General features: G+C 38.1%; 2 protein-coding genes across 6 annotated transcripts; one reads left to right on the top strand and one right to left on the bottom strand.

Annotated features, from left to right (window-relative positions):
- Positions 1 to 6,169: 6,169 nt before the first annotated feature.
- LOC128505465 (myotonin-protein kinase) lies at positions 6,170 to 22,495 on the top strand. 4 transcript variants are annotated; one of them, XM_053475894.1, is made up of 15 exons: positions 6,171 to 7,025; positions 13,988 to 14,076; positions 14,166 to 14,249; positions 14,347 to 14,442; positions 14,557 to 14,705; positions 15,755 to 15,848; positions 16,028 to 16,225; positions 16,375 to 16,623; positions 16,734 to 16,813; positions 16,953 to 17,043; positions 17,853 to 17,992; positions 18,354 to 18,460; positions 20,028 to 20,089; positions 21,017 to 21,091; positions 21,622 to 22,493. In XM_053475894.1, the coding sequence occupies exons 1-15, from the start codon at positions 6,824 to 6,826 to the stop codon at positions 21,721 to 21,723; spliced, it is 1,818 nt and encodes a 605-aa protein (XP_053331869.1). In that variant the 5' UTR covers positions 6,171 to 6,823; the 3' UTR covers positions 21,724 to 22,493. The 4 variants fall into 4 exon arrangements, with proteins under 4 accessions (XP_053331870.1, XP_053331869.1, XP_053331868.1 ...); XM_053475893.1 differs by having other exon boundaries at positions 13,985 to 14,076; XM_053475895.1 differs by lacking the exon at positions 20,028 to 20,089 and having other exon boundaries at positions 6,170 to 7,025; positions 13,985 to 14,076; positions 21,622 to 22,495.
- A 138-nt stretch (positions 22,496 to 22,633) lies between these two features.
- On the bottom strand, positions 22,634 to 25,365 carry zgc:171929 (uncharacterized protein LOC100124596 homolog). 2 transcript variants are annotated; one of them, XM_053475899.1, is made up of 4 exons: positions 25,109 to 25,365; positions 24,203 to 24,435; positions 23,729 to 23,909; positions 22,634 to 23,641 (listed from the first exon to the last, which is right to left on the bottom strand). In XM_053475899.1, exons 1-4 carry the CDS (start codon positions 25,206 to 25,208, stop codon positions 23,331 to 23,333), a joined length of 825 nt encoding a protein of 274 aa, XP_053331874.1. In that variant the 5' UTR covers positions 25,209 to 25,365; the 3' UTR covers positions 22,634 to 23,330. The 2 variants fall into 2 exon arrangements, with proteins under 2 accessions (XP_053331874.1, XP_053331873.1); XM_053475898.1 differs by having other exon boundaries at positions 22,634 to 23,909.
- Between the last annotated feature and the right edge of the window lie 1,129 nt (positions 25,366 to 26,494).

Genomic DNA, 26,494 nt, shown 5'->3' with positions numbered 1-26,494 from the left:
GAAAATATGCAGTACTTTTTTTTTTTTTTTAGTTATCTAGGGTAATTTGTTACAGTTCACCTTTCCAGATTGTTGTGAAATAGATGAGACCGTATGATAGTTGGATGATAGAGGATGATAGTTGTGATGATTTTTTGCTGTGTTCAGAGCACAAACCATGATGATTAGGAGTATGTTAGCTTGTTTGTTGGTTAACACAGAGAAAAAACTAGTGACAAGGTTAAGAGAAAAAGGTAAGCTGTTCTTAGAGGGAAAACTTGCATGCCCATTTATGGAACTAGAGTCTTTTCTGATAGGATCTTTCTGTATTACAAAATTCCTGCTCTGGTCATAAACACAATTACCTGATGTTGGCAAGACTGCATGTCCTGAGCTATTAAAAACCCAGTTTTCTGCCATAGGGAGGGCGATGCACACTTTAGGACTAAATTGGACCCCACTAGTTGGCAGGCAAAAGAACAATGCAATGTACGGGCTCTAGGTGCTTTTGGTGGTCTGTGTTGATGCAGACAAAAGCAGTGAGTCTTTGCTCATCCAAGCCTGCCTTAAGCTCCAATCTGAATAAACTCTGGGAAGAAAGAAGCTTTGTGCCCATGTCTCTATATTCCTAAAACCCACTCTCTCTCCCTTTCCCCATCTGGACGTGGTTAAAGAGGCTCCCTTCAAGGCCAAGAACCTGGAGAATTTCCTGTAAAAGGGGGAGGGGCAGAGAGGGAGGAAAACGAAGACAGAAACTCAGAAAGAGGGAAAAATGAGACTTTTAGCAAGACAGTCCCTACTACACATCTGGTTTATATTAGAAGGAAGAAAGGGGGGGCGGGGGTGTCCTATGATCAGAAAGGGGAGAAGGATAAGGGAGGGACTGAACAGAAAAGGAGCTACATTTTCGGTGCTTTGTTCACGTAGGCCTGCCATATTTCTTTCTCTCTCTCTTCCACTCTCTTTCTCACTCTCTCTCTCTCTTTCGCTCACTGTGTGAATATGCACATTCGTGAGACTGTCCAGATCGCTGTTCTCTGAAAGTTGAGTAGCTGTATCCTGACTGTCTGTACACCTCCTATTTTTTTTTCTCTTGTCATCTCTTAACTTTTTATATTGCCACATAGTTTCTGTAACGCATATAAAACACCCACTCCCACAAACCGAACTTTACTCATCTCGTTTGAAGACCATTTAAAGTCCTGGACTTATGTTTGATACTGGTTGGCTCTGTATGCATACCAGAGTCTGGGAGTGGGGCCAAGCGGAGCAGTGAAGGAAAAAGGGGGCAGAAAAAGAGACAGAGCGAGAGACAAAGTGGGGTCTCTGGGACAAGTTACATTTTAGACAGCTGCACCATGTCCACCAGGCCAGACCCATTCCCAGCCCCCAAAGCTGGAAGCTGAAGACAGAGCAGGGCAAATTTTGATTGACAGTGGTTCTGCGCTGTGTACTATGTCTAAATGTATCTGACAACATGACTACTTATAAATCCCTCAGGTGGGCAGTCTACATATATGTTTGGACACGAATCTAAGACCTATGGATCTGAATGTGTTAAATGCATTTCACAGTGACATTCATAGGAATACTTTTGAGAAATAATGGATTTTTGGGCAAGTGACTATATTACAGTTTATCAAGTGCTATTGCTGAATTCTCACCATCTGCCATGATTTAGATTATAAAGTTGAAGAATGTTCTGACTCTTTCTGTTTATCAGCTCTGTCTTTCCTCATTATGTCTCCCTGTCTTCTGACTCATAGGCTGAAAGGAACAAAATGTCTCATGGCTCGTGCATCGTGCTCATCATATACATAGAGATGACTGCAATACAACTGTTTTTTCCCCTAACTGCTTAATTGAGCAATTGATTGTATTGCGCCCTCGTGTGGCTGAACTAAGAATTTACATCTTGTGTTTTCATATCCTTTTGATAGCAAAATTGAATTACCATGGGGGACAAATAGAATATATATGATGTATATGATACATCTAATGTAATTAACCTTGGGCTTATTGTTTCTGAGGGCTGAATATGACTGGTAGGATATAACCATCTGTACCTGTTGTGTCTCTATTGTGTGTAGGCCCGTCAGCCTGGCAATTTCTTACTAAGAAGAGAAATATATCACTTAAAAAAACACCAGGGTGTTGTCATCTCTGATGTCTGTCTTAAATACAATTTAGGCAGAAAGAGTTCATAATTCTGCCAACACATTTTGAGATCAAGAATATATTCGAACTATTTTGGTAACAAACGTATTATGAAGACGACTGCATAAAATGTTATTTCCTGTGAAATATAAATATATATATAATTTTTTATATTTTTTTTATTCACTTACTGAGCTTAGCTTCTTAACAGGCTTAAAGTGAGTCAGACTGAGTGAGTTACAATAGAACAAACACTAAATTGTGCCTTGGTTTAGAAGCAGAGTACACACACTTACAGTATATATTATGTTTAATTATAGTCCATGAAAACACATTAGTTTGATATAAAAAAAAAAGTAGCTCCATTTTCAGCTGCGATTCAGACACAATACAAGTAGCAGTCTGTTAGGGATATGGTGGGAGGGTCTGTCTGAACATTATGCATTTAAAAAAGAAAGGCTTTTTTTACTCTATACTCAAACTTTCCCTTAATTCCTCTGGTTTATCCATTAAAAAAATCTGTCAATTTAGAGTCAATTTACCTAATACTTCTAACTAATATTTCTATACATATAAAATCAATGACCATTTTTAATGTGTGTTCCTAGTTTTTGAGTCTTGTCTAGACTAGTTTTAATGTCTTGTCTAGTTTTTGAGAGACCTAGGCACAAATTTGTAAATAGATTACTGTATATACTGTACAAACCTTACAAACTTACAAACCCTCAATGTACTTGCAAACTGCCGTCATTTTTTTTTTTTCTCAAATGGAGACTTGAAATTACTCAAAATTTTATTATTTGTCACTTTGAGGAATTAATTAACTGTACTTTCTTTGCTTATTGACAATACCTTGTAGAAACTGCATTGGCTGACTACCTGTCTTTAATTTCCTCTGAACCCTTTATATACAGTGGTGGTTTGGGGGATGCAATGGTACTGGAACGTGACATCTGACTCCTTTATCTGAGTCAGTCTCTCTAGCTAGCAGCCTCTGAAGTTCTCCCCTTCCTCTCTGGTTATGTGTGTAGGCTCCACTCTAGAGGGCAGACATTCTCTCACGAGGTGCTGCAGTGAGATGATTTAGAAAGATCTCCATAGTAAGATATGCTGCTTTGCTGTTTTACACAATTCATTTTAAAATGTGACAATTACTGACATTTACTGTACTATGTATGTTTTTGATGCTAATATTTTTTTTGGAGATCATTCATATAGAAATCAAACTACTGTAGTGATCTTCATAATTTGATGGTTGGCATTGCCACAAACAGTTTTGTATAATTCACATGTTCTTCCTGCCAGGTGAATAAATGTGTCCTGCAATGGAATGCTGACCTGCTGTATTCTCCCCTTATGGCCAACATTTGTGAGACAAATTACCGGTTAAGTTTGGACACATCTTCTAATTTAATGGTCTTTTTTTTCATTGTGCAACAATGTTGAAGGCTTTCAAAATATGAAATAACCTCTTTTGAAATGTGAGATACGTCAGAGACTAGAGCTCTGTTAAACACTCATGTAGGCTCTAATTTGAGGCTTGGAGACTTCTTAAAGCTCAGAGCATTTTAGCAGTTTTTTTATATATACATATTTGGAGCTCAGGACTGTGCAGTAAAGACTGACATATCATTTTTTCCGCACAAAATAGCCAATATGTGGAAACTGCATTTTAGGTAAGTCTTGGGCTTCCTTGGGGTGGTTCTCATGAGATCCAGTTTCATCATCATTTCACAGTTTTTGTGACAACAACTGAAGATACTGTACAGTTAAAGATCCTATTATTATCAGGATAAAGTGACCTTTGCTGTTGTTTTGCTTTACTTAATAAACTAATTTTATACATGTTGTTTTAAATAGGTTTGATGTATTTACCATTGTTATACAATGTATAAAATACTAATAAAAAAAACAGGATAAAGTGATAAAATGACCAAGATGTCACACAAAAAAATGATGGGTAAAAAAAAGAGCTTTCTTAAGACCTTTAAGACCAAAACATACTGATAGCATTGGTTACATAAGGGTTTCAAAACTTTTGAAAGTTCCAGTGAAGACCGTTGGGGCCAAAATCCGGAGGAACAAAGAACATCTTTTCACCATAAACAGGTGCAGGTGATCTTTGCAAAATTTCTGTCAGAGGAGTGAAAAGAACTATCAGAACAAATTATTAGTTATTATTAGGACAAATGGCACTGCACATCACCACAAAAGCACCAAATCATCAGCAAAGTTTGTGGCAACATCATGGTGTGGGGCTGTTTTTTAGCATATGGTACCTGCAAACTTCATATAATTAAAGGAAGGATGAATAAAAAAATGTACAGAGACATTCTTGATGACAATAACAATGTGTTGCCATCTACCAGGATGATGAAGATGAAACAACGGTGGACATTTTAGCGAGACATTGATTCCAAACAGTCAAGGAAACTCTCAATTAGTTTCAAAGTGAAAAAAAAACTAACTTGAATCTAATTAAAAATAAATAAATATCAGTTCATAGAAACAATACACGCAACCTTCAAGATACAGTATGAAGACTGTTTGTATGGAGAATTACACCTGAGCAATACATTCAACTAGTTTCTCCATACAGGAGGTTTTTATTTGACATATTAAACAAATTTTGGTAAGCGTGTTAAATTTTCCCTGTCATTCCACATTATTACACATAACTTAATTTATAGACATCTATGGTCTTATTCCTTTGCATGTATGAATTGCATCATCTGGTGAAAATTTCATGTCAATAGTACCTTCAGAAATATCTTTACTGAGGCAAAATGGTGACATGTTCGATACTTATTTTACCCGCTGTATAATTCTTTTGCCAAATACATTAAATAAGTCCATGCTAATAAAGAAAACAGTGTAGACAATGGTAAAGTTTGGGTGTAATAATAATCATAATCATATATACATGAATATATATATATACTGTATAATGTTGTTAGCTATATATATAGCTATAGGGGCAGGCATAGGTTTATGTTTAAGACACAAAGCATCACTGATCAGTTTCATGTTTACTTATTTTCATAAATATCCATCTTTACCTCATTGTGCTCGACTCGAACCAGCTTGTGATTGCCTGTTGAAAATGTGATGCAAATATTTGTCGGAAGACTTGAGCTCCTAACAAACATTCCTGATAAATGCGGTGCATTTGTGTACATGCTATTCATTAACATATAAAAGAAGAAAAACTGGCCAAGTTTTGTATGATTTAATGATTTGCAGATTTCTCCATGCTTCAACACTAGAGAGCAGCCCAACACACTGTACAATCATTCAAGCAGGTGTTTTTTTTTCCTAAACAAGAGGTGTTGCATTAACCCTGAATTTACCTTTCAGTTTCAAAACTCCATGTGTTCATTTGTCTTTCAGAGGACAACTTATTTCCCTTGCAAATAAAAAACACATTTAGGCATGCTTAGTAGAAAACTAGCACCACTTCCTTCTAAAGCTTTTCAAACAAACCGAAGGCAGTGCAATCACTAGTTTTCCTTATCAGTGGGCGTTTTCTGGACTTTGAACAGTGATTTAGTTATATATAACTTAGTGATGCTTAGTTCACATGAAAATTAACCTAGTCATTTAGATTTAAGGGGGGAAAGTAAGTATGGTAGCATTTCTTGTTTGTGCTTTCTTTTTATAATACTGTATGTACTGTAGGATGATCATATTTATATACAGTATGGCTGCACATCATCAGTATAAAAACTGAAGATGTCATTTTACTGCTGTAAATACCATAACCATTTAGTATAGTAAATAAAATGAAGTGGGTAAACCATCAATATTTCGACATTTTATGAAGTAGAGAACAATCTAAATCTAAAAAGCTGTAATAGAGCCAATGTGGGGTAAACTAAGATGCAGCACATGCAGTCATCGAAGAGAAAGGGCAAAGTATTAAAAAAGAAAGAAAAGGGAGGGGTGAAGAGGCATTGTGTTGTAAAAGGTACAGTGCAACAGGGAGAAGTTAGAAAGAGAGCGAGAGAGAGAGAGAGAGAGAGAGAGAGAGAGCTGCCCTCTAAAAGAACCAAGAGCAACAGCTGTTCCGAACAGACCCACCGCAGGACACATGGTGCAAGTAGTGACACGCTAAGGACTGGACAACTGTGATGAGGGAGAGATGAAGAGCAGGAGAGGCATGCATCTGGATTAGAAAGAGAGTCCCACTAGATATGTGGTATTCACAAAAAGAAACGAGATTTGGTAAAGGAACTCTGACAGATGAGGAACAACGCATATATGAGCGCAGTGGCACAGTACCTGAGAGATAGAGGGAAGTAGAGAGAGACAGAATATTAGAGGGAGAGAGAGAGAGAGAGAGAGAGCAGAAGCAAAGGGGTGGGAGACACACACCAAAAAAGGGCTTGAGCCAGAGCTGGAATCAATGCTTGCTGGACAAACGCAAAGACGGCAGGGAGGAAGAATAAGGCAACAACAGACAGAGTGAAAGAGAGAGGGAGAGAGTAAGAAAGCAAACAGCCTGATTTGTGAGGGGCATAAAAAAAGAACAGGGTGCACTAAGGACTGGGTAAGTGTATTAAAGTATGTGCAGTATGTTTTGAGGTAAGTGGTAGTGTACAGATTTATAGGAGTGGGAGTGTACTTTAGTCGAGGCTATGGAATAGAGCTGCGCCAGAACACAGACTGTAAGCTGTGGTATTCCACCATGTCCACGGGCCCCGGGCCCCGAGAGGCCCCTCTGCCCAGAGAGAAGCTGTTGAAGGAGTCTGGTGTGATGATGGGGAGCCTGGCACATAGCAGTCCTGTGGGACTTCAGACGCTACTCGACTTGTTTGTTGGAGTCTACCAGGAGTTCCAGTCCTCCAGTACAGCCAGGGATAGATACGTCAGATGCTTCCTGCAGTGGGGTCAGTAGTGTTCCCTCAGTATGGGTATGTGTGTGTGTGTGTGTGTGTGTGTGTGTGTGTGTGTGTGTGTGTGTGTGTGTGTGTGTGTGTGTGTGTTTCGTTGCTTAGTAACTGTGTTGTGCTCCAGTGGGCTCAGGAAGGATGTAGCTGGGAGGTGAACATGCACACAAGGTCGTGAAAGGGAACACTGTTCAGAGGTGATGTGGTCATGTGGGCGAGAGTATGCCAAAGTCACTGTGTGTCCCAGAGATCATCAAAAGACTCTTTTAATATTAGTATTTATCCCTGTGTGTTTCAGATACGGCAAATGTATATGTATCTTGGTGGGGACCAAATATCCTCACAAGGAAAGACATTTCTGACAGTTTAGACACTACCTAACTCTCGGCACATTAATAATCGTCCTAGTGATTGATAAAGCAAAGATTAATGGTTTAACCAAAGAGTAAGGTAAACTGCCATCTGTCAGTGGTTTATAACAAAAGTACCTGCCCCTGCCACATCCATTCGTGCCCCCCACAAACACAAACACACTGGTCTTGTCACTCCGTACATGGAGGTCTAGACTTCACCATGACTTGATGACTTCATGATGGAGAAGTAGCAAATATAGCCAGAATCAACATACACACAGAACCAGGCTGTTACAAATATACCTCTCAAACACTCAAAAAGTCTAATTTGCTGTTATACTCTACATGTACAGTTAATACAGTCAAGACGCCTTAAAAAATCCATGACTACATGTGTGTAAATATGCTAGAGATGGAACAATGCCAGATCTTCTGAATCACTGGGTATCCAACAGGTGCTGGAATACCAGTGGCCACTGGACAGAGCAAAGCCCCAGCAAAGCCAGAGTTATTTTTTGCTTAAGTTACAGTTGAGTCTCCAGCTCCCATATAGTGTCAGCTGCCAGTAAACGTGTTTATGTACAGTATGTCATGAACAGGGGGAAGAGCAAGAGAGATTCGTTGGCGGTGCCTCTGTTATAGTGATATTTCCATTTATGTGGCTGGCAGACTGCTCAGCTCTGTTCCACTGATGAGGGGAAATGGTAAACAGAAGGAAGGGTGGGGAGTGATTCCCAACTTTCCACAAGCATGCCTATGGCCCACCATCAACATCAAGTTGGTGTCACTGCACCCTTAGTGGCTTTCCAGGTGCTTTTTCAGCACAAATCACCTATCAGTACATGATACTGTTTAGAGAAGTACAAAAAAAGTTGATATAGTTTGGTAAAGTAAAATGGTTTACGTTTGATAAGTGTTTAGTTGATTGCAAGGTTTAAAGTTTGTTTCATGAAGCGTGACGTGTTTTGTAGCTGATGCATAATGTCAAGAAGTTATTGTACTATGTCTTTAATTGGCAGAATAAGGAGATTTAAAGCATTATTTGTTATTTTTTATATTAATATTGGCATACCTGCATCTCTAAACTCAAGTTCAAGTAGAAACAGATCAGAGATGCACAAAAAATCCTTAAACCACTTACTGATGCAACTTTTACCACAGAACAAAGGAATGCGGTAAAACATTAGCTTAGCCTAACTAACAGCTTTATACCTAATCTGTTAAATGCTAGCTGACTGTCAGACGTAAACAGCTACACCAGGATTTTAGGCCTTATTCTCATTGTTACATCTGATAAAGTTTATATTTTGTTAGAAATGTAGATAAACTTTTTAATTAAATTAATTTTTAAAAAATTCATTCTTTATGCTATCTGATGCTTAAAGGCCACTGTATGACTTTACAAATATATTATTACAGAGAAACATAGTGAGGTACAGTATAATGTACAGTATAATGTAAATGTAAGTGGAAAATCTATTTTTATTATAGATTTCTATTGAAAGTATTGTTACCTGAAACAAACAAACAAACAAAAAAAACTACAAAAAAAAACCCAGACACGAGTCAGAGTTTATATGCATACTAAATGTTACCGTGCAGTTATTCGCATGGAATTTAATTGCACACTCATAAGCACATTTAAAAAATGTATAGCACCATCAGTTAAATTTTGGAATGAACTAAAATGTTACGTGTTACCGTAAAGTCCACGGAATGAACGTGTGAGATCTCGTTTATTGAGTACTTAACTGCACACTCATAAGCGTGTTTTAAAATGTTTTTATGATATAAGGTCATTTTCCATTTAAATTTTAAAGTAGCATATCTTCTGTCACTGTGGACCGATTGAGATGAAACAACGCCTATATGTTACCTCAAGCTCGGCCAAGTACAAATGTGAAAAATTGATCAGTAGTTTTTACGTAATGCGTGCACAAACAAACAGAAAAACAGACAGACAGAAATTCCAAAAAACATTTTGTTATGTTCTATTACTCATCTTACGGCCCCCATCGATGTACATTGAAGTCAAAAACGCTACAATGTGTACATGTTTGATCAGTACAGTATCTCGTCTTTATAAAGATATGTGTGAATTTACACACATGCCCACACATACAAACAATGTGTTAGCATTAGAATTCGGATAAAAATACATTACTGATAAATGTACCTCAGTAAATTTAAGCCTTAACATTATTGATCAGAATTGGATTTCGTCTTGCGTGTGGATTCCGACAAGTACATAGTCCAAAGGTTTGGTCCAAAAATAGTATTTCCTTATGACTGAGTCATGCCATACTTCTTATGCTTGATCAGAAATCATTACTCACTTTTTTAGTCATGCAATAAATGCAATCATGTGGCTGTGATTCTGAGCAACAGGTGTATTGTAAAACAGCACTGCAATGACTTGCTTAGATTCAACCCTTCCATACATTTGTACAGGAATTAATTAGCAGCTACTAATCATAAAAATTTCCCTAAAAATATTGTAACTTGTTTACAAATTCTACATTGTAACTTTTAACTTTACATACCCATTTTTTAAACACCTTGTTATCAACTGATATCCTGAATAATGTCAATCAGGTGTTACAACATGGAGCTTATCTTAATAGTCCTATAGCCACTACAGCCACGTCTGCTGACAAGAAGAGATTTTTAAATCTTGTATATTTAGTAACTGTGGAGATATTTCTAATTAACAATCTAACGTAATTGTTACAGTGATAAATGATACTAGAAATAGTTTAATTGCTAAAATTAAAGTCAAACTTCAGACTCTTTTTAAATAGCTGTTAGTCTTTACTAGTCTTAGACTATTTTAACCCATTTAAATTGTCAATAATACTGTGTCGAGCTGGTGTCAATGTTTCTATGCATTATAGTATTCCTTTATAAAGTGTCTTTAAGAGTCCCTTCCTTTGAGGCTCAGCTTTGGACAATTTGTTATTTTAAACATGTGTGTGAAGGTTATCATTTTCTACTACATACAGTATAGGGACAGATTGATAACCAATATCTGATTTATGACCACTTCACCACTGCAAGTAAATATTCAACAACTCTCTAGCATTCGCTGTGTTTGAACTTAGCTAGCAAGGTTTTAAAGAGCTTTAGGTAAACTATCTGTGTTTATTAAACTGTACACTGGTCCCTCGACTAGGCAATGTTAAAAAGTAAATAAATAGATTTCTACAGTGATATTTATTTATTTTTTAACATTTAAGTCTCAAAGTATGTTAAGTATGTTATAGGTAGAAAACCCCAGATTTTTTAAAAATCTTTTTATAAATTTTTATCTTTTCTGGTTTGCCAGAATTTCCCCACAGTAATTAGCATTTTTACACACACATACTGTACATTGATTTGCAATAATATTATGACCACCTGCCTAATATTCAGTAGGTCCCGTTCTGCAATCAAAACAGTAATGTGTGTATGTTCTGACACCTTTATGATGGAACCAGGATTATTTATTTCAGCAATTTAAGTGCTAGTAGCTCTTCTATTGGATCGGACTACACAGGCCAGCCTTTGTTTCCATCTGCATCAATGAGCCTTGGCCACCTATCACACTGTGACAGGTTCACCAGATTTCTTTCCTTCGACCACCTCAAGAGTTGAAGTTTTGGTGGTGCGCTGACTCAGTCATCTAGCCATCACAATTTAACCCCTTGTCACAGTAACTACAGTTACAATATCTTATAACAATGGCACCTGAAAGTGGATGGGATATATTAGTTAACAAGTAAACAAAAGAAAAAAATATGCAAGCGGAAGTAGTTGATCAACTTTGACAAGAATCGAAGGTACTTAAAAACTTCAACTCGTGTTCAGTGGTCAGGACCTGCCAAAAGTGGTCCAAGGAGGGGAAACTGGTAAACCACGACCGGTTGATTTGCAACCAAAGCTCCTAGAGAGCAAAGTTTTCAGATCCATTGAAAAAAAGATTCAAGATTCAAGATTTAAAGAGCTTTATTAATCCTAAAGGGAATTTGCTTATTCTTGGTTACAGTTGCTCACGGTTGTTATCCGGGAGGAAGGGAAAAAGTAATAAAAAGGGAAAAAAAAAAAAAAAAAAAGCTAGCATAGCTCAAATTCCTGAAAAGATTATTGCTGGTTCTCATAGAAAGGTGTAAGAATACACACAGACAGAACATCACTGTTTTGGTTTGCAGAATGTTGGACCTACTCAATATTAGGCAGGTGGTCATAATGTACTGTAATGGCTGTAATAATGTATGTGATTGCAAGCTGGCTTACATAAAGAATGAAACATAGTCCGTTTGGTCCCATCCCACAGAAACACCAATGCAGGACAAATCATCAATAAAAGTCAAGGCTGACCACGATACAAAGGTACCAGAACACCCAGTGCACCACAGCCCTCTGCACAAAGAGCCCAGGGCCACCAACCTATGTTCCAAACTCCCCAGATCCCAATCTAATCGAGCACCTATAGAATTATTTCATCTGTACATCCCAGTCTTTTATCTGGACTCAGCAGCTGATTGTCACAGGACTGTAGGTTTTCTGGTTGGCAGCATGACTTATGTGGGGATCAGAGTTTTTTGTAGCAGAAGGCAAAAATCACACAAAAGATCAACTTGTTAGAGTTTAATCAAAGTAAAAAGGCAAGCATTATGAAACATTTGTGCTTTGTACAGAGTTCAAAGTACAGAGAGGTTACTTAAGTAACCCCTATCAATTAAATAGAGTTTCGTCACTTTCTAAACACCCCCTGGCTACGAAAGAGATGGAATGGGACTCAAAATGCTCTTTCTTCCGATTCCAAACTCCTTTCCCTCTCTTTGTTTATCTCATCCCCTCTTAACACAAAGCTCTTTCACTTTATCTCTCTACCTCAAACTTCTCTATATCATAAACCTCTGGCCAGTCTCCGTACCCCGGTTTGTCCCACCACTCTCCTGCCTCAGTTACTAGCGTGAGAAGTGTTTGGGACATGGAGAAACACTTCTGGAAACTTCTTTTTACTAAAACAGTTTACACTGTTGCCTTGCTCTCACTTACATTCCTCTCGTGTATGTGTGTGTCTGTGTGTATGAGTCTGCGATCCAAGGCACTGGAAAAACTTGCCTTAAAAAAGTCTTAAGCAGTGGCAACCTATTCTTAGCATCATCTGTTCTATTTATGAACATTTCTTTCTTAAAGGGAAACAGTTTTTTTCTTATAACGGGAGGACACTTGATTCTGAGTGAGGAATGGACTTATTTAAAGGTAGAAGGGGTATCGGTTTAAAACAAAAGCAATTGAAGATCTGCAAGTTAGTGTACATCAAACAATTTCCTAAAAATTCACATTTTTAGCCATTATTGATAAATAGATAAATGTGTGAAATACTTTAAAAATGCTGTGCATGATTTAATATTGTATCAAAAAGACACTCAACAAAATCTTTTACTGGTAAAATTGTGCAAAAAAAGATTCAGGATGTGGTGCAACATGCAGATGTCTGATTTATCATTCAGCAACTTCCTGCAATGTGTTCATGTGGTCATTAGTAAAACTGAAAGGGTTGCACAAAAGCTATTACTGAAAAATTACCTATGGCCATGTACAGCATAGTACTGGACTAGAGAGTTGGTAGATAATTTGTTTGCTATCAGGGTTTAGTTTTTACACATACAGTATATGCATAATTAAAATCAAACTTCAAATTCAATTCACGGTTTTATATTAATGTGCTTGTTTGAATATATTGATGCTTCTATAGGAACAACTTATTTTTTGGGATGTTTATGGCAGACACATAATCTAAACCTAATACTGAACAGATTTTAAAAATTTTTAAGTATTCTTCAATTGGACATTTTTTAACAAGTTAATGTGAAATGTACAGGAAAGTTAAAAAAAAATCAAAGATTAATTATATTTATTTATTTTAAGATCTCTGTTTATAGATGCTATAATGCAAGCAATAAAAGGAATTAATCTGTATTTTGTTGACATTCCACAATGTAAATTGTAGTTATAACTGGAAGAAAAAACAACTATGACATGTTCTTTAACAAAAAGCTAAAAACTTTAATAATTGGTCAATTGTTATAGAATGGAAGGTGGGGTCACATCACCCTATAGTTTTTTATACAAAAGCAAGTCCTGTTTTTTTTATTTCTTACATGAATTGCATTAGGTGGCACAGTGACTTAGTCACTTAAACTAATCTTCAGGGGTTTAGGTTTGAATCTTGCCACTAGTGTGTTTGCGGGTTTCCCCAGATACGCTCATGTCCTCATGATCTAGGGTGACGGGTTTTGCAAAATGCCCATGCGGTGTAAGTGTGTCTGCTTGTACTCTGCAATATGTTGGTACCCCATCCAGGGTGTAACTTTAGGCCTTGTGGCTAAAGTTCTTTGATATAGGCTCTAGACCCCTGTGGTATAGATAATTAATGGATGGATGGAAGACTTGCATTATGTTAGTAGGATGGCATGGCTTATTTTTTTTTTATATTGTCAGCCATGTACAATAACCACAACCCCACCATCTCACGTGCTCCTTCTCCTTCTTATCACAATTCTTATCCTTTTTGTATATCACAGCTGACATTATTCCTCTTCACTTATCATATTACAGCAGAGCCTCTGGTGAGACAAGTGAAGAAGACGCGCATAAAAAGGGATGATTTCAACATCTTAAAGGTGATTGGCCGGGGAACCTTCAGTGAGGTAAGAGTCTTTTTATTGTCTAATACACAGTCTAATGCAGACGAATGTAGTAGCCATAAACATATGAAAATGCAGTTGGGTTGTTACAGGTTGCTGTGGCCAGAATGCGCAAAACTCAGCAGGTCTATGCACTAAAGATAATGAACAAATGGGACATGCTGAAGCGTGGAGAGGTAAAACAGTTCACATAATCCTTAAGCCTTCTGTATGGTCTTTCTAGGGTATCATATTATTAAGTACTTGTTTTTTTTTCTTCATACATATGTTCAGACAGCATGCTATCAGGAGGAAAGGGAGGTTTTGCTAAAAGGAGATCGTCGTTGGATCACTGAGTTGCACTATGCCTTCCAAGATGACAATTACATTGTATGATTTGATAGAAATCATGCATTTCATCATTTGGCTTTTATCAAATATATTAAGTGTCATCGAGCACACTGTACGTGATTAATATGTTATTTGTGCATTGTTCTGTTGTAGTACTTAGCAATGGATTACTATGTTGGAGGAGACTTGCTGACGTTGCTTAGTAAATTTGGTGACCATATTCCAGAGGACATGGCCCAGTTTTACTTAGCAGAGATGGTGATGGCTATTGACTCTGTCCACAGACTTGGCTACGTCCACAGGTAGATTTGGGTGGGTTACTAGTGTGCACTAGTGTGGTACTGTAGATTGAAATGCTGCTTAGCCACTGATTTCAATATTTTAATTTCCATTGGTGGAAAGCACAGTTACTATCTCTTTAAATATATAAAATATTATGGAAATAATGCTATTTTTGAACAAACAACACCTTATAAAAGAAAGTTTGAAAAAGCTTTAGTGCTGTCTCTTGGGGTCAAAATTTTCTTAGATAGTGTAATTAATATGTATCTAGGACCCCTATTATATATATATATATTTTTTTTTTCTTAGATAGTGTAATTAATACGTATCTAGGACCCCCATTATATAAATATTTATATTATTATATATTTGTGGAGTTTTTTGACTGTCCTGTCCTATAATAAGACTATATTTACCTAAAGCAAATAAAATCTATTGGTTATTGCAACTTGAAGCACCTTAAAATTATTATCTTTATCAAAAATTTGAATAAAGAAAATACATTGGAAAATACAGTGGGCATAACAGTCTACAGAACTGCAGTTAAAATTGCCAGTTGTTGTGATATAATAATGAAACCAAGATAATTGCAAGTCTAAAAGTCTGAAAGCTTTTATGTAAAGCCTCACAGCATGATGCTGCCACCACAATCTATCACCATGGGAATACTGTACTTTGGGTATTCTTTAGGTGATGAGCTGTCTTATGTTTACACCAAATCTTTTAAAATCACATCTAAACAGATTGCATTGGTGCAGCGAGTGACCAATACTTGCCAGATATTGCCCCCTTTTCTTCACTTTTGATGACCTTCATGGTGTTCCATGGTATATCCAATATTTTGGCAATCCATTTGTACAGTATCTCTGTATTCTGATTAATACCTTTTGACTGTAAGATCTCTGTAAGCTGTTTGCAGACTTTAGTAGTCAAATTGAGCCAGCAGTTTAATTAGGGGTGTGTAGACTTTTTAAACCTACTGTATATCAATCAAGTCCCAGTGTGTAGTAGTATATTTGGCTAGGTATGAGATTGTGCTAGGTATAAAAACCTGTGCTCTTTCTTCTAGAGATGTAAAGCCTGATAACATCCTGCTAACAGCAGATGGACATGTACGACTGGGGGACTTTGGGTCATGTTTAAGACTGCAGGATGATGGTATGGTGAGGTCACAGTGCACTATCCAGGAATAACTACAGGCGTAATCTGACATAATCCATCATTTGCTCGCATGTGTTATTTTTTTTAAGCATTTGAAGTTACCCAGACTCAAAAAATGCCTTTGAGTAAAACATAGGAATGTGACTGAATATACAGTGTGTGTGTGTGTGTGTGTTTGCAGGTTCACTCTTCATTGGCTGTAGGTACTCCAGACTACCTGTCTCCAGAGATCTTGCGAGCGGTAGAAGGTGGAGGAGGCTATGGTACAGAGTGTGACTGGTGGGCTCTTGGTGTGTGCGCGTATGAGATGCTATTTGGGTCAACTCCCTTTTACGCAGAGTCTCTGTCTGAAACCTATGCAAAAATAATCCACTTTCAGGTAAATGAGGGGGAAAAGGCTTAGATAGAAAGCAAAAGATTTTACAGTAAAGATGAGTTTAAGATTCAAGATCTCACAAGTAATAGAAGACAACTGAAATTTGAGTATTATCTTGGGTTCTGTATGTCTGTATATTTTCGTCTCTACAGGATTATTTTGAGTTTCCTGCATCTGCTGTGGAGATTTCCGAAGAGGCACGCTCCCTGATCACAAGTTTGCTATGTGACAGGAATGAGAGACTGGGTGCAAATGGCTCTGCAGATTTCCGGAGTCATCCCTTCTTCAGTGGACTTCAGTGGAGTATCCTGCACCAGTTGCCTGCTCCCTATCAGCCTGAAGTCTCCAACGCTACAGACACCTCCAACTTTGATGTGCTGGATGACTGCCTCAGTGAAACAGTACATACATATCCACTGTATTTTAGAGTATTTTATTGCCCAAGTATGGTTATGGAGCATGATACACAGCACTGGGATCTTGTGCCTGTGTTTGTGTATATGTGTTGTAGGAAACTTTAACTGATGTAATGGACAGAGCACCTACAGGAATTCACCTAGCATTTGTTGGATACTCTTATACTGCTACCAGGTGATAATTCTCTAAGATTATACTCAATGTCTCCAGTATCTACCTAATACTTTATACAATAAAACAATAAATTGGCCTTTTCCTGCATATCTGCTGTAATCCTCCACATGCATTGTGTGCTTCTTTTATTCTGCTCCAGAGAAACAGGAGCTGTGGACCGCAGCCAAGACATCATGATGGAGATTGACCAGCAGCCAGTTCAAGAGTCTCTGTACCTGCAGGAGAAACTGGTATAAAAAAAACAATCTCAACCATATTACACATTAGTTTCATATTAGCATTAGCATTTCCCAAGAAACATTGTGTTTCTGAAAACTAGCAGTAAAATGTGTATTAATTATTTAAAAACTACATGCATTAAATAATTTAATACTCATGTTTAACACAAAATAGTAGATTAGGATCAAAGTAGGCATACTGTAGATCACCAGTTGGGGTGTACTAGCATTTAAGGGTGAGTAGTACGTAGATAGCATGTCGCCCCAGCACCCAGATTCAATCCTGAGCTTTACTGGGGTTACTGCTGGTGTGAAGTTTGTCATATTCCTCCCATGTCCACTTGGGTTTCCTCTGGGGTCTCCACTTTCTTCCCAACTTCCAAAAGCATGTCAGTGGGTGGATTGCCTGTTCCATATCACCCATTGATGCAAGTGTTGGTGGAGACCATCCTGAGACTTCCTTCAGAATTAGATTTAAACACTTCTGCTCTAGATACACCCTAATCAGTTACTGAAGTTCAGTAGATAGATTGATAGATGGATGGATGGATGGATGGATGGATGGATGGATAGATAGATAGATAGATAGATAGATAGATAGATAGATAGATAGATAGATAGATAGATACAGTAGATACCTTCAAATCACATGATGATCACATACAGTATAATCCTATTGGTAATAAGTGTACACAAAAACCCTGATTGTAAATTATGTAAGAGGCATTTAATTTCCTGTGCTACAGTACCAGCTCTGGGTACCACTGCCTTTATCATGGTGCTCTAGATAACATTAGTGAGTGTGTCTATGAATATTTCAGAATCAAGTGTGGCAGCTCAGGGAGGCTCAGGAGGTGTCAACTCAGACAGATTTTCCCCTGGCCCTTGAACACAGTATTGTAGAGCCTCCAACCACACCAGATACAGAACAGACTAATGCCCAAATCCAGGAACTGCAGAGGTAAACTACTATACCTGTCCCACTTCCCTGCTTTGCATTTACCTGTCTGCTCTTTGTCTGCCCTACTTTTCTCACTAACCCACTGCCTTACAAACCACACCACCCTTCCTGGTCCACTGACCTACTTGTCCGCAAGCACACCCTTGTGAGCCTTATTAGGTGCTTGCACACTTTTGTTAAACCTCAGAATATTTCACACAAAGGTGCTTAAACAAGGTCATGTTCACCTTGGAACAGGACTTTATGCTCCTACAGTACCTTGCCTACTGTATTAACCACCCTTGCTATCTATTTACACCACTTATTTCAATTAGCTGTTATTCTTCTGCTCAATTCCTAACTGTTGACCTTGTTCTCTCAGGCAACTGAGGGAGGCTGAGCAGAGAAACAAAGACCTGGAACAAGAAGTAGACACCCTGCGTGATGAGATCCACAGACTCAAGGACCAGCAGGACAAGAAACAAGAAGGCAAGAAACAAAGCCATATGTGTGTGCAAAAGCTGAGGCAGTTTTCAGAAATTAGTTATTTCATTTAGTTATCAACTTTTAAATAAGAACAGTGCCAGATTGTAAGGTCACTAAAGGATCATTACTACAGTACATTCATAATATTTAGCCATTTCACACACTCAATCACTCACTTATCGTCTATACCGCTTTATTCTGTATACAGGGTAGAGGGGGCCTGGAACCTATCCCAGGAGACTTAAGGCACCAGGTGGGGTACACCCTGGACGGGGTGCCAATCCATGGCAGGGCAGCCATTTTACACAGGCTGTGTAAAAATAATAATTACAGAAATTTAACTGGAGCAAAGTGAAAGCATTCTCTGATGGAACATGGTTTTAAAAATCAAAGGGCATATTTTGAATAAATCTGAATAATTAACAGAAAATCATGATAACAAGCATAAACAAGCACTGTGAATGTAAGCGGGAGAGCAAGAATGAAGCACAGATGCCTATAACACAATAGTTAACTATAGCAGATGCAAGATACACAAACACTTAACTGCAACACATGTGATTATGACTTTCAGTTAAAGATGACTGCATAGGGAGCTTTGGAATAAATACAACAGGCACAATTAAATAAAAATAATGACAGAACGAACTTACATGGGATAGAAATGCTGAATGATTTGGGAAGCTGAGCGTTCCGGGCCGATTTATTTATTTAGCCGATGACTGCCAGTGTGCTGCAGAGCCTATTAAATATAGTGCTTTTTTTTCTCAAAATAATAATAGCACTGACCACTTCTTGTGCGTCTTTAAACAGTTAAAGCGTATTTTTAGATCGGTGATGCAATCTGATAAAAAGTTCTTTTTGATTATTATTGTTATTATTATTGTTATTATTATTATTATTATTATTATTATTATTATTATTATTATTATTGCACAATAAATTAAGCTTTGCTTTTAGGCCACAAAGAAAGTCAGAAGCTGTTTAGTTTAATTATAACTAGTTTAATTATTGCTTAAAACCTACGCTTTAAAGCTCAAAATAGTTGCTGAATGATATCAGATGGACATAAACCAACTCCCCACACACAAACACAGTGGAGCTCATTGTTATGCCATGAATGTTTATGTTTAAACCTTTACCCAGAGAACAGTTATAAATGTGTCATCCAGGAATAAGCCACCGCGAGTTCTGCACCAGCAGGCGCCAATCAAAGAAAGAGCGCAGCCACTCCACACCCAGGCCTTGTGACTAGAAAGCAGAGCGCTGAACCACCTCTCACTGCCTTCTGCTTTCACATCAGCAAGCCATTCTTAAAGAAAAAAAAAAATACTCTACAGTATCTTCTTATGCTTTACATGTGTGGAGCAGGCACCAGACGGGCACTCGGAATTACAGTATGCATGCCACCGCACTGTAAAGCATGACCTTTCTCCTGTTGTGTGGCTTATTGGCTTGCACATTCCTCTCTAAAGTGTAGTGCCAAGTCATGGGAGAAGGGGACGTATATATGTGTGTTTTTCCGTTTTCCACAGGACCGCACTAATGGCTCTTTCTCATCTGACCACAGAACTGTGTGTGTGCCCATCGCCTGTCTTTCTGCCTGCCTGCTGTGTGGAGCCTTTCAGGGATGTAAGCCTGCCTCTTAGCTTCTCTCTCTCTCTCTCTCTCTCTCTCTCTCTCTCTCTGCTTCTGTGTGAATGGAGCGATATTGTTTAAAATAAAGATGGCTCATTTAAACAATGCATGAAAGTACCCCTGAAATCAAAAACCTTTTTTTTTTCTTTTTTCGATAATGCCATTTATGTCCTTGATTCTAGTGTCAAGATACTTCTGTGCTAATTATACAGTACAAACTCTTCATCAGTTACTCCATTTTAATATTTTAACATTCTGGCCTGGACTTTTCTTGTTTCCTGTCTTGTGCCTTCCTGTAACAGGGTAGTGTATGGGTTCTCAACCCTTTTTTTCTGCCACGGAGCATTTTAACAATAATATAAAACTTTCAGTACACATTTCTTATATGAACATTTCATCAATTGTGTACAATCATATTTTGTTTTTATTTTTAAAGGTAAATAACATTTTATTCCTGACATTTACAATAACAGAATAAGTTATGTCCAAGTTGACAAAATTTATAGGCCTACTTGTTTTTTTAGTCATGAGGTTTGGAAAACCCCATTTTATTGACCAATCAAATGGGACAAATATCCTGAAAGCTCATATCAAAGCTATTATATTATAATAACTTAGAGGTGCCTTGACCACACTTTCACAGTCACAGGGTTGTATGCTTTAGCTCACAGGGGACACAGGGTGTTTCCAATGCCTATGCATGCAGATTCACGGGCACTGATATTTTTTATGAAGGTAAAGTATAAAGACGTGGCCAATCATTTATTGTAATCACAAAATCAGTGGCACATTCATCTGGGAAATAATTATGAAAGATGTCGAAAGAGAAAACACAGCAAGCAATCCAGAAGCCATTACCTCCCTGTTGTGTTTTCACGGTGCTTCATAATGCTGTACTGTACATTACTTTTATATTTGCAGAACTCAGCAGTGCCCCCTGTCTGCCATTACCCACTAGTGAGACCTCTGCTGCGCCACCTGCTGATCTTCCACAGGGTGAGTGGAAACCACTGAACCACTGATTAACTAGTGATGATATTAGAAGTGAAAGTTAAATGTAATTTTTATCAGACGCTCAACAGAGGAACTATTTGGGTGGAGCAATTCATTATATAGCAAGTTCTCACTAATGCCAGCCTATTACATGCTGGCATAGGGAAAGGGTACGCAAGGCAAAAATATCATGCTGCTGGACTACACTGATTTAGAAATGTACAAAAACCACAGATAATGCTGCAACAGTGCCATTTTCAGGTTAGGTATAATCACCTGACACAACCGTCACTGGTAAAACTGCATGAATTTGCAGTCTGGCTTTAAATAAAAACCACACTTTGTATCACTTCTTTTGTGTTTTTTTTATGATATCATATTTGTGGTGCTGTTTTGCTTGGTTCAAAATTCAAAATGACCTGATTTAAGGCTGAAAAAACTAAACCTTATATGTTAGCATGTTAGCTTTGTTAGCATGTATGCGTCTCTGTTAGCATCTCTTTGCATTTTTTTTTTTTTTTTTTGTCTCTCAGGCGCGTTGGCCACAGGTGAAGACTGAGTCATACCTGCTGGTGTGTGCAGAAAGCAGAGAGCTCCAGATGTGGGAACGCTACTTCAGCTCTGAGCTCTCCTGAGCACCGCTGTGCAAAGAGCCAGTGTCAGGTTTTCTGTGTGGGTCCAGCATAATTTTCTGACATTCTCAGTCAGCTTGTATAGTCCAAGCTCTAACTAAAACTCTCCACACCTTCCTCTAAGCCACACTGCTGAGACCCGTCCTGTCGTTAATACCAATCAGGAGTACTGTAAGTGCAACTGGGGTTCAATCAGTAACAAGTAGCAAGCTTAATTTGTTAATGTTTACTTTATAGGCCTCATTGATCTTCACTGATTTCAGTTTCATGCAGGCTGACACTTGATTGCACTTGTTAATGAAAAATGGGTATATGGTCTTTCAGTTTGTATGATACTCCTTTTGATACACACTTAAGCTTGTTTTTACAAGTCCCATCTGATCTATCAAAGTGATAGGGTGTGTAAGGCACGGACACTAATACACTCACATTAGCTTAGGCAAAATCAAATAAAAAAAGAGGAGAGGACATAGAGAAAGACCACTGAATCCCAGGTGTGCTGTTGTAATGCACTGTGTACTGAAAAGATTTTATTATCTTTTGTACAAAGTAAGTATTAAAGGTATTGCACATTTAAGAACTATAAATGTTAGCCAACTAGTACATATTTATTACAGGACTACTAAATTGTATTTGTCCATAAAATGCTTGAGTGAATAATTGCTTTTTAAGGTGTGGTAAAGACATTATTATATCATTATCGAGGTGTTAATAAGAACTAGCAAAGTTGTTTTTTATCAAAATAAATAAAAACCGTGTGCCTCCAAGATTTACTTAAGTTCACTTTCACTTTGTTAACTAAATGATATATTGATATATTTGGTGTAGAGCATTGGATCTTGGCTTCCAAAACTTCTCAAGAAAGATTTTTTTTTATTAAAGCACAAATATTATTGACATGTATAAAAAATATTGACCAAAGAAAGGATTATAATAACTGTACAGGCATAATGAACCTGATATTATTAACATATTAGAATAAAATGTGGTAAAAATGGAAAACCAGTTACGTAAACTGATTTAAAACGACAGACTGCACCCAAAGAATATGCTTAAAACAATGTGTTCTTTAACATGCATTCTTTTTATGACCAAAAGTTTGCGGACACCTGACCATCACATCTTTTGGTGTTAACCAAAATGCCACCACTAAGTTTTTTTATATGATGTTTTTAAGGTGTAGACTTACACTTTCTTTTTAGCTTGACAGTGCCTTGTCCAAAACTTGCACCCAAGTTGGAATGGATAAAACATTTAAGTGCCTTAAACAGACCTCTGACCTTAACTAATCTGAACGCCTTGGGCTCTCCTTGCCCAAAATCAGTGTCTGATCTCACTAATGCTCTTGTGGCAGAATGATCACATTTTCAGCTATGCTGGAAAATTTAGCGGAAAGTCTTCCTAGAACAGTGGAGGTTATTATAAGCGCAAAGGATAACAGAATGTTCCAAATAAAATATATGGGTGTGATGGTGAGACGTCCACAAACCTTACCTACTGTACCTTGTGTATTTGTATATCATAATGCTAGTGGGCCTACATAACCCTGCCTGCTCATGTTACCAGGTATGCAGATTCAGCAGAGGCTCAGGGAAACAGTGCGTTGGGTTTCACATGTAAAACGCTGTGGTTGGGTAGAGCATGAAGGGTGAGATGCGGGGCTGAGAGGGGGTCTCCTGCATATGTTTGCGGTAGTATCTGCGCAGTGCTGGGCTGTCGGGGTGCCTCTGACGTACGTGCATGAAGTACTCGTCTGGTCGGCTGGAAGTGAAGCCGCAGTCCTCGCACACAAAGATCTTGGAGCGTCGCTGCCGGTAAGCGTACTGCTGCCTCACACCATGGATCTTGCGCAGGTGAGACTCCAGTGAGCAGCGCTGCGTGAAGGCCTTCTCACAAAGCTCACACCTATATGGCCGGATACCTGCACACAGGAGTGCGTGGGTGAGAAACGGAGGGCTTCTAGCGGGGAGAGATCTCTGCAAGAGGTGCGTGTGTAGAGTGTCATCACCTGTGTGTGTGCGCATGTGCCTCTTCAGGTCAAACGTGTCGTTGAAGCCTTTGCCGCAGTACCTGCACGGGTGTCTCTTGATAAGGCTGTGGCACTTCAGGTGTCGAGTCAACATGCGCTGGAGTGGGAAGATTTTATGGCAAACGGGACACTGGAAGTCTCCAGAGCTGGGGGTAGGAACCTGGAGACGAGACAGGGAGAAAAATGCTTAAGGGAAGACATTCCAGTTTTGTTCATTTCGGATCTTCCAGCTGTACCAAAAGACTAGAACGACCATAACATTACATAGATTTACAAATTAAATTGTCACAATTGTCTGGTGTTTTATTCCCATAAACATCCACTTGAACACTTGATTGCACTAATACCTTCATACGCACACCTACCAATAGGACGACCCTCAATCAAACTGCAAAAAAAATTAAATAGAAGTGAGCTGTATTAGACATTTTAATTAGTTTGAAAGGGTCATACCTTGGATCTGGTTGTTGACGCTGAATCAGAAGGAGAAATCGACTGTAAAAGACTCTGAGGAAGCTGCTGAGAATGGCAGTGTTCAGGACTCATTGTTCCTGATTCATTGCTGCTAGATGCGTATGTTGACTCGAGGTCAGCACTGCTGGATATGTCAATCGGCTCAGAAGGAACGCTGTTTAACAACGGCACTGACTGCAGGTCGACGGTGTCAGGTGACTTTACTGTCACTGCTGAAAAAACATACAAAAAAGAAAACTGATATTTCACTAGTAAATTATATGACTAATTACCTATATCTTTACCAAAGCTAACAGAAAAAGTTACACAAGTGATGAATGTACGTCAGGAGGACCTTCGGCAGTATAAATCGTAACGGATATGATGCTTTCGATTTGTCTATTCATAATGACAGAATAAAGTTAATCCTATCCTAAAGAATGCATTTAATTCTTTTTATAAACGCACATCCTTAACCCGCTCACCCACAGCAAGGAATATGCAAAAAATAAAAAATAAATAAATAAATGTGGAAATTTTTACATTTCAATTCAATTAGGACTAATACACTACTTCAAAAGTTAAAAAGTGTCAGTATCATGAATGCATTCTACATTTAACCTGAGTATCTAATCAGCAATCTGATTCCAGTGCGAGTTTTATGAGATATCTGTTATCACATAATGACTCTACCTGGTCACTCTTCTGATCACTTCTAGCATTGTCCGGTAATAAAGATTGTCTAAAGTTGAAAACTAGGCCTAAATCACACAAATTTAGGTCTAAATAAAATATAAAATCAAATCTGATTTACTTCTCATACCATCCTTCATAGCTGTAATGAATTTTTAATTGCAAGCCATTAGGGATATTACTTCTGTGATTGTTTAGAAACTGCTGCATTACCTGCACTGATGTGAGTGATCCAGGATGAGTTTTGATCATCTCCCCAAGTCAATTCACCGCATGCGTCCCGCTTCCTCCTCACCAAAAATGATCGTGGCATCCTTGGTATTCTTTTTAAAACCTCCTTTGAATCAATCTAACTGCCTATTTACAGTAGCTTTACTTTCTTTACGCTCTCAACTCAAACTTTAACTCGACTTAAACTTTAACTGGAACTGTATCTACTTCAACATGTCACCTTAAACCATGCAACCCCTCACCTGTACACAGACACTGTGTTCACAGCTGATCTGCGCCTCACTCTTTACTGTAATCCTCCTGCGTGTGTCATCTAACCCCCCCCCCCCCCCCCCCACCCTATTCAGCGGTTAGAAAGCGCAAATCTCAGTGCTCATTTCCATACCTCTGGAGGGAGGCCACGGCAGCAGACACACCTGTGTGTGTGTGTGTGTGTGTGTGTGTGTGTGTGTGTGTGTTAACTGCTGCCCTGAAGATTTTGCATGCCAGGTAGTGAGAATCTGGTCTCTTCATTCAACTGGTCCTTCCATGCAAATGGCCCACTGGCTCTGCCGGCATGGAGGGCACGGCCTGCCTAACAGGAGCACGCACAGCTTGGACTGCTAGTAAAATTTGGCTTTTATTTATCGTTCCATATAATTGTCTGCTGGGTTTGAATCACCTGGGCCCAGACAAAGGCCATTCAAATCTCTCTTTTACTGTTTACTATCTGTTAACTACCCGGTTTAGAGAATTGAATGAACCTCTCTCCCCAATTTACAGGTGGCTTTTCCTTTTGTTGCACAACAGAAAGGGTGAAAAATCATTCCCACCATGTCCGGGAGCACCATTAAACTTGAAAATGTTCATGCGTTCAGTGGATAAATGAATTGTATACATATTTGAATATGAATAGGCATAGAACTTGTTTCCACACTATAATGTAGTTATATGCTATACAGAGATGAGCTTCAAGGGATGAGCGTTAGGCTCATTACACTGAGCTCTGACTGGCAAATATATCTGCTTGCATCATGTCGTGCAGCCTGTATGCAAACTGTCTCTCTGCCTCTTAGATAGCAGAAGACGATCCCTGAAAGTAGTTGAGTTTTGAACCGATAGTCAGTAATAATTAATTAGCTAAATAAAATCATTAGACTACATTTGGACATTACTGATAGTCCAAATACGTTAATTAGACTACTTTTTAAAACATTGTTTATATGTGTTAAACATATTTATGACTTTTTATACTTCTTCAGATTCAGATTCAAAATACAACTAATGTAAAATAGAGAGGAAAATATGTGGATTTTTTTTTAAGTGCTTTAACTTATTTTTTTTTATAATTAAAGGAAAACGTTTTGTATGTTGCATATAGCTACTATT

Source organism: Clarias gariepinus, chromosome 17 (assembly GCF_024256425.1).
Source record: "Clarias gariepinus isolate MV-2021 ecotype Netherlands chromosome 17, CGAR_prim_01v2, whole genome shotgun sequence".
Classification (NCBI taxonomy): Eukaryota; Metazoa; Chordata; class Actinopteri; order Siluriformes; family Clariidae; genus Clarias; species Clarias gariepinus.
This window is presented reverse-complemented; position numbering and strand designations above follow the sequence as displayed.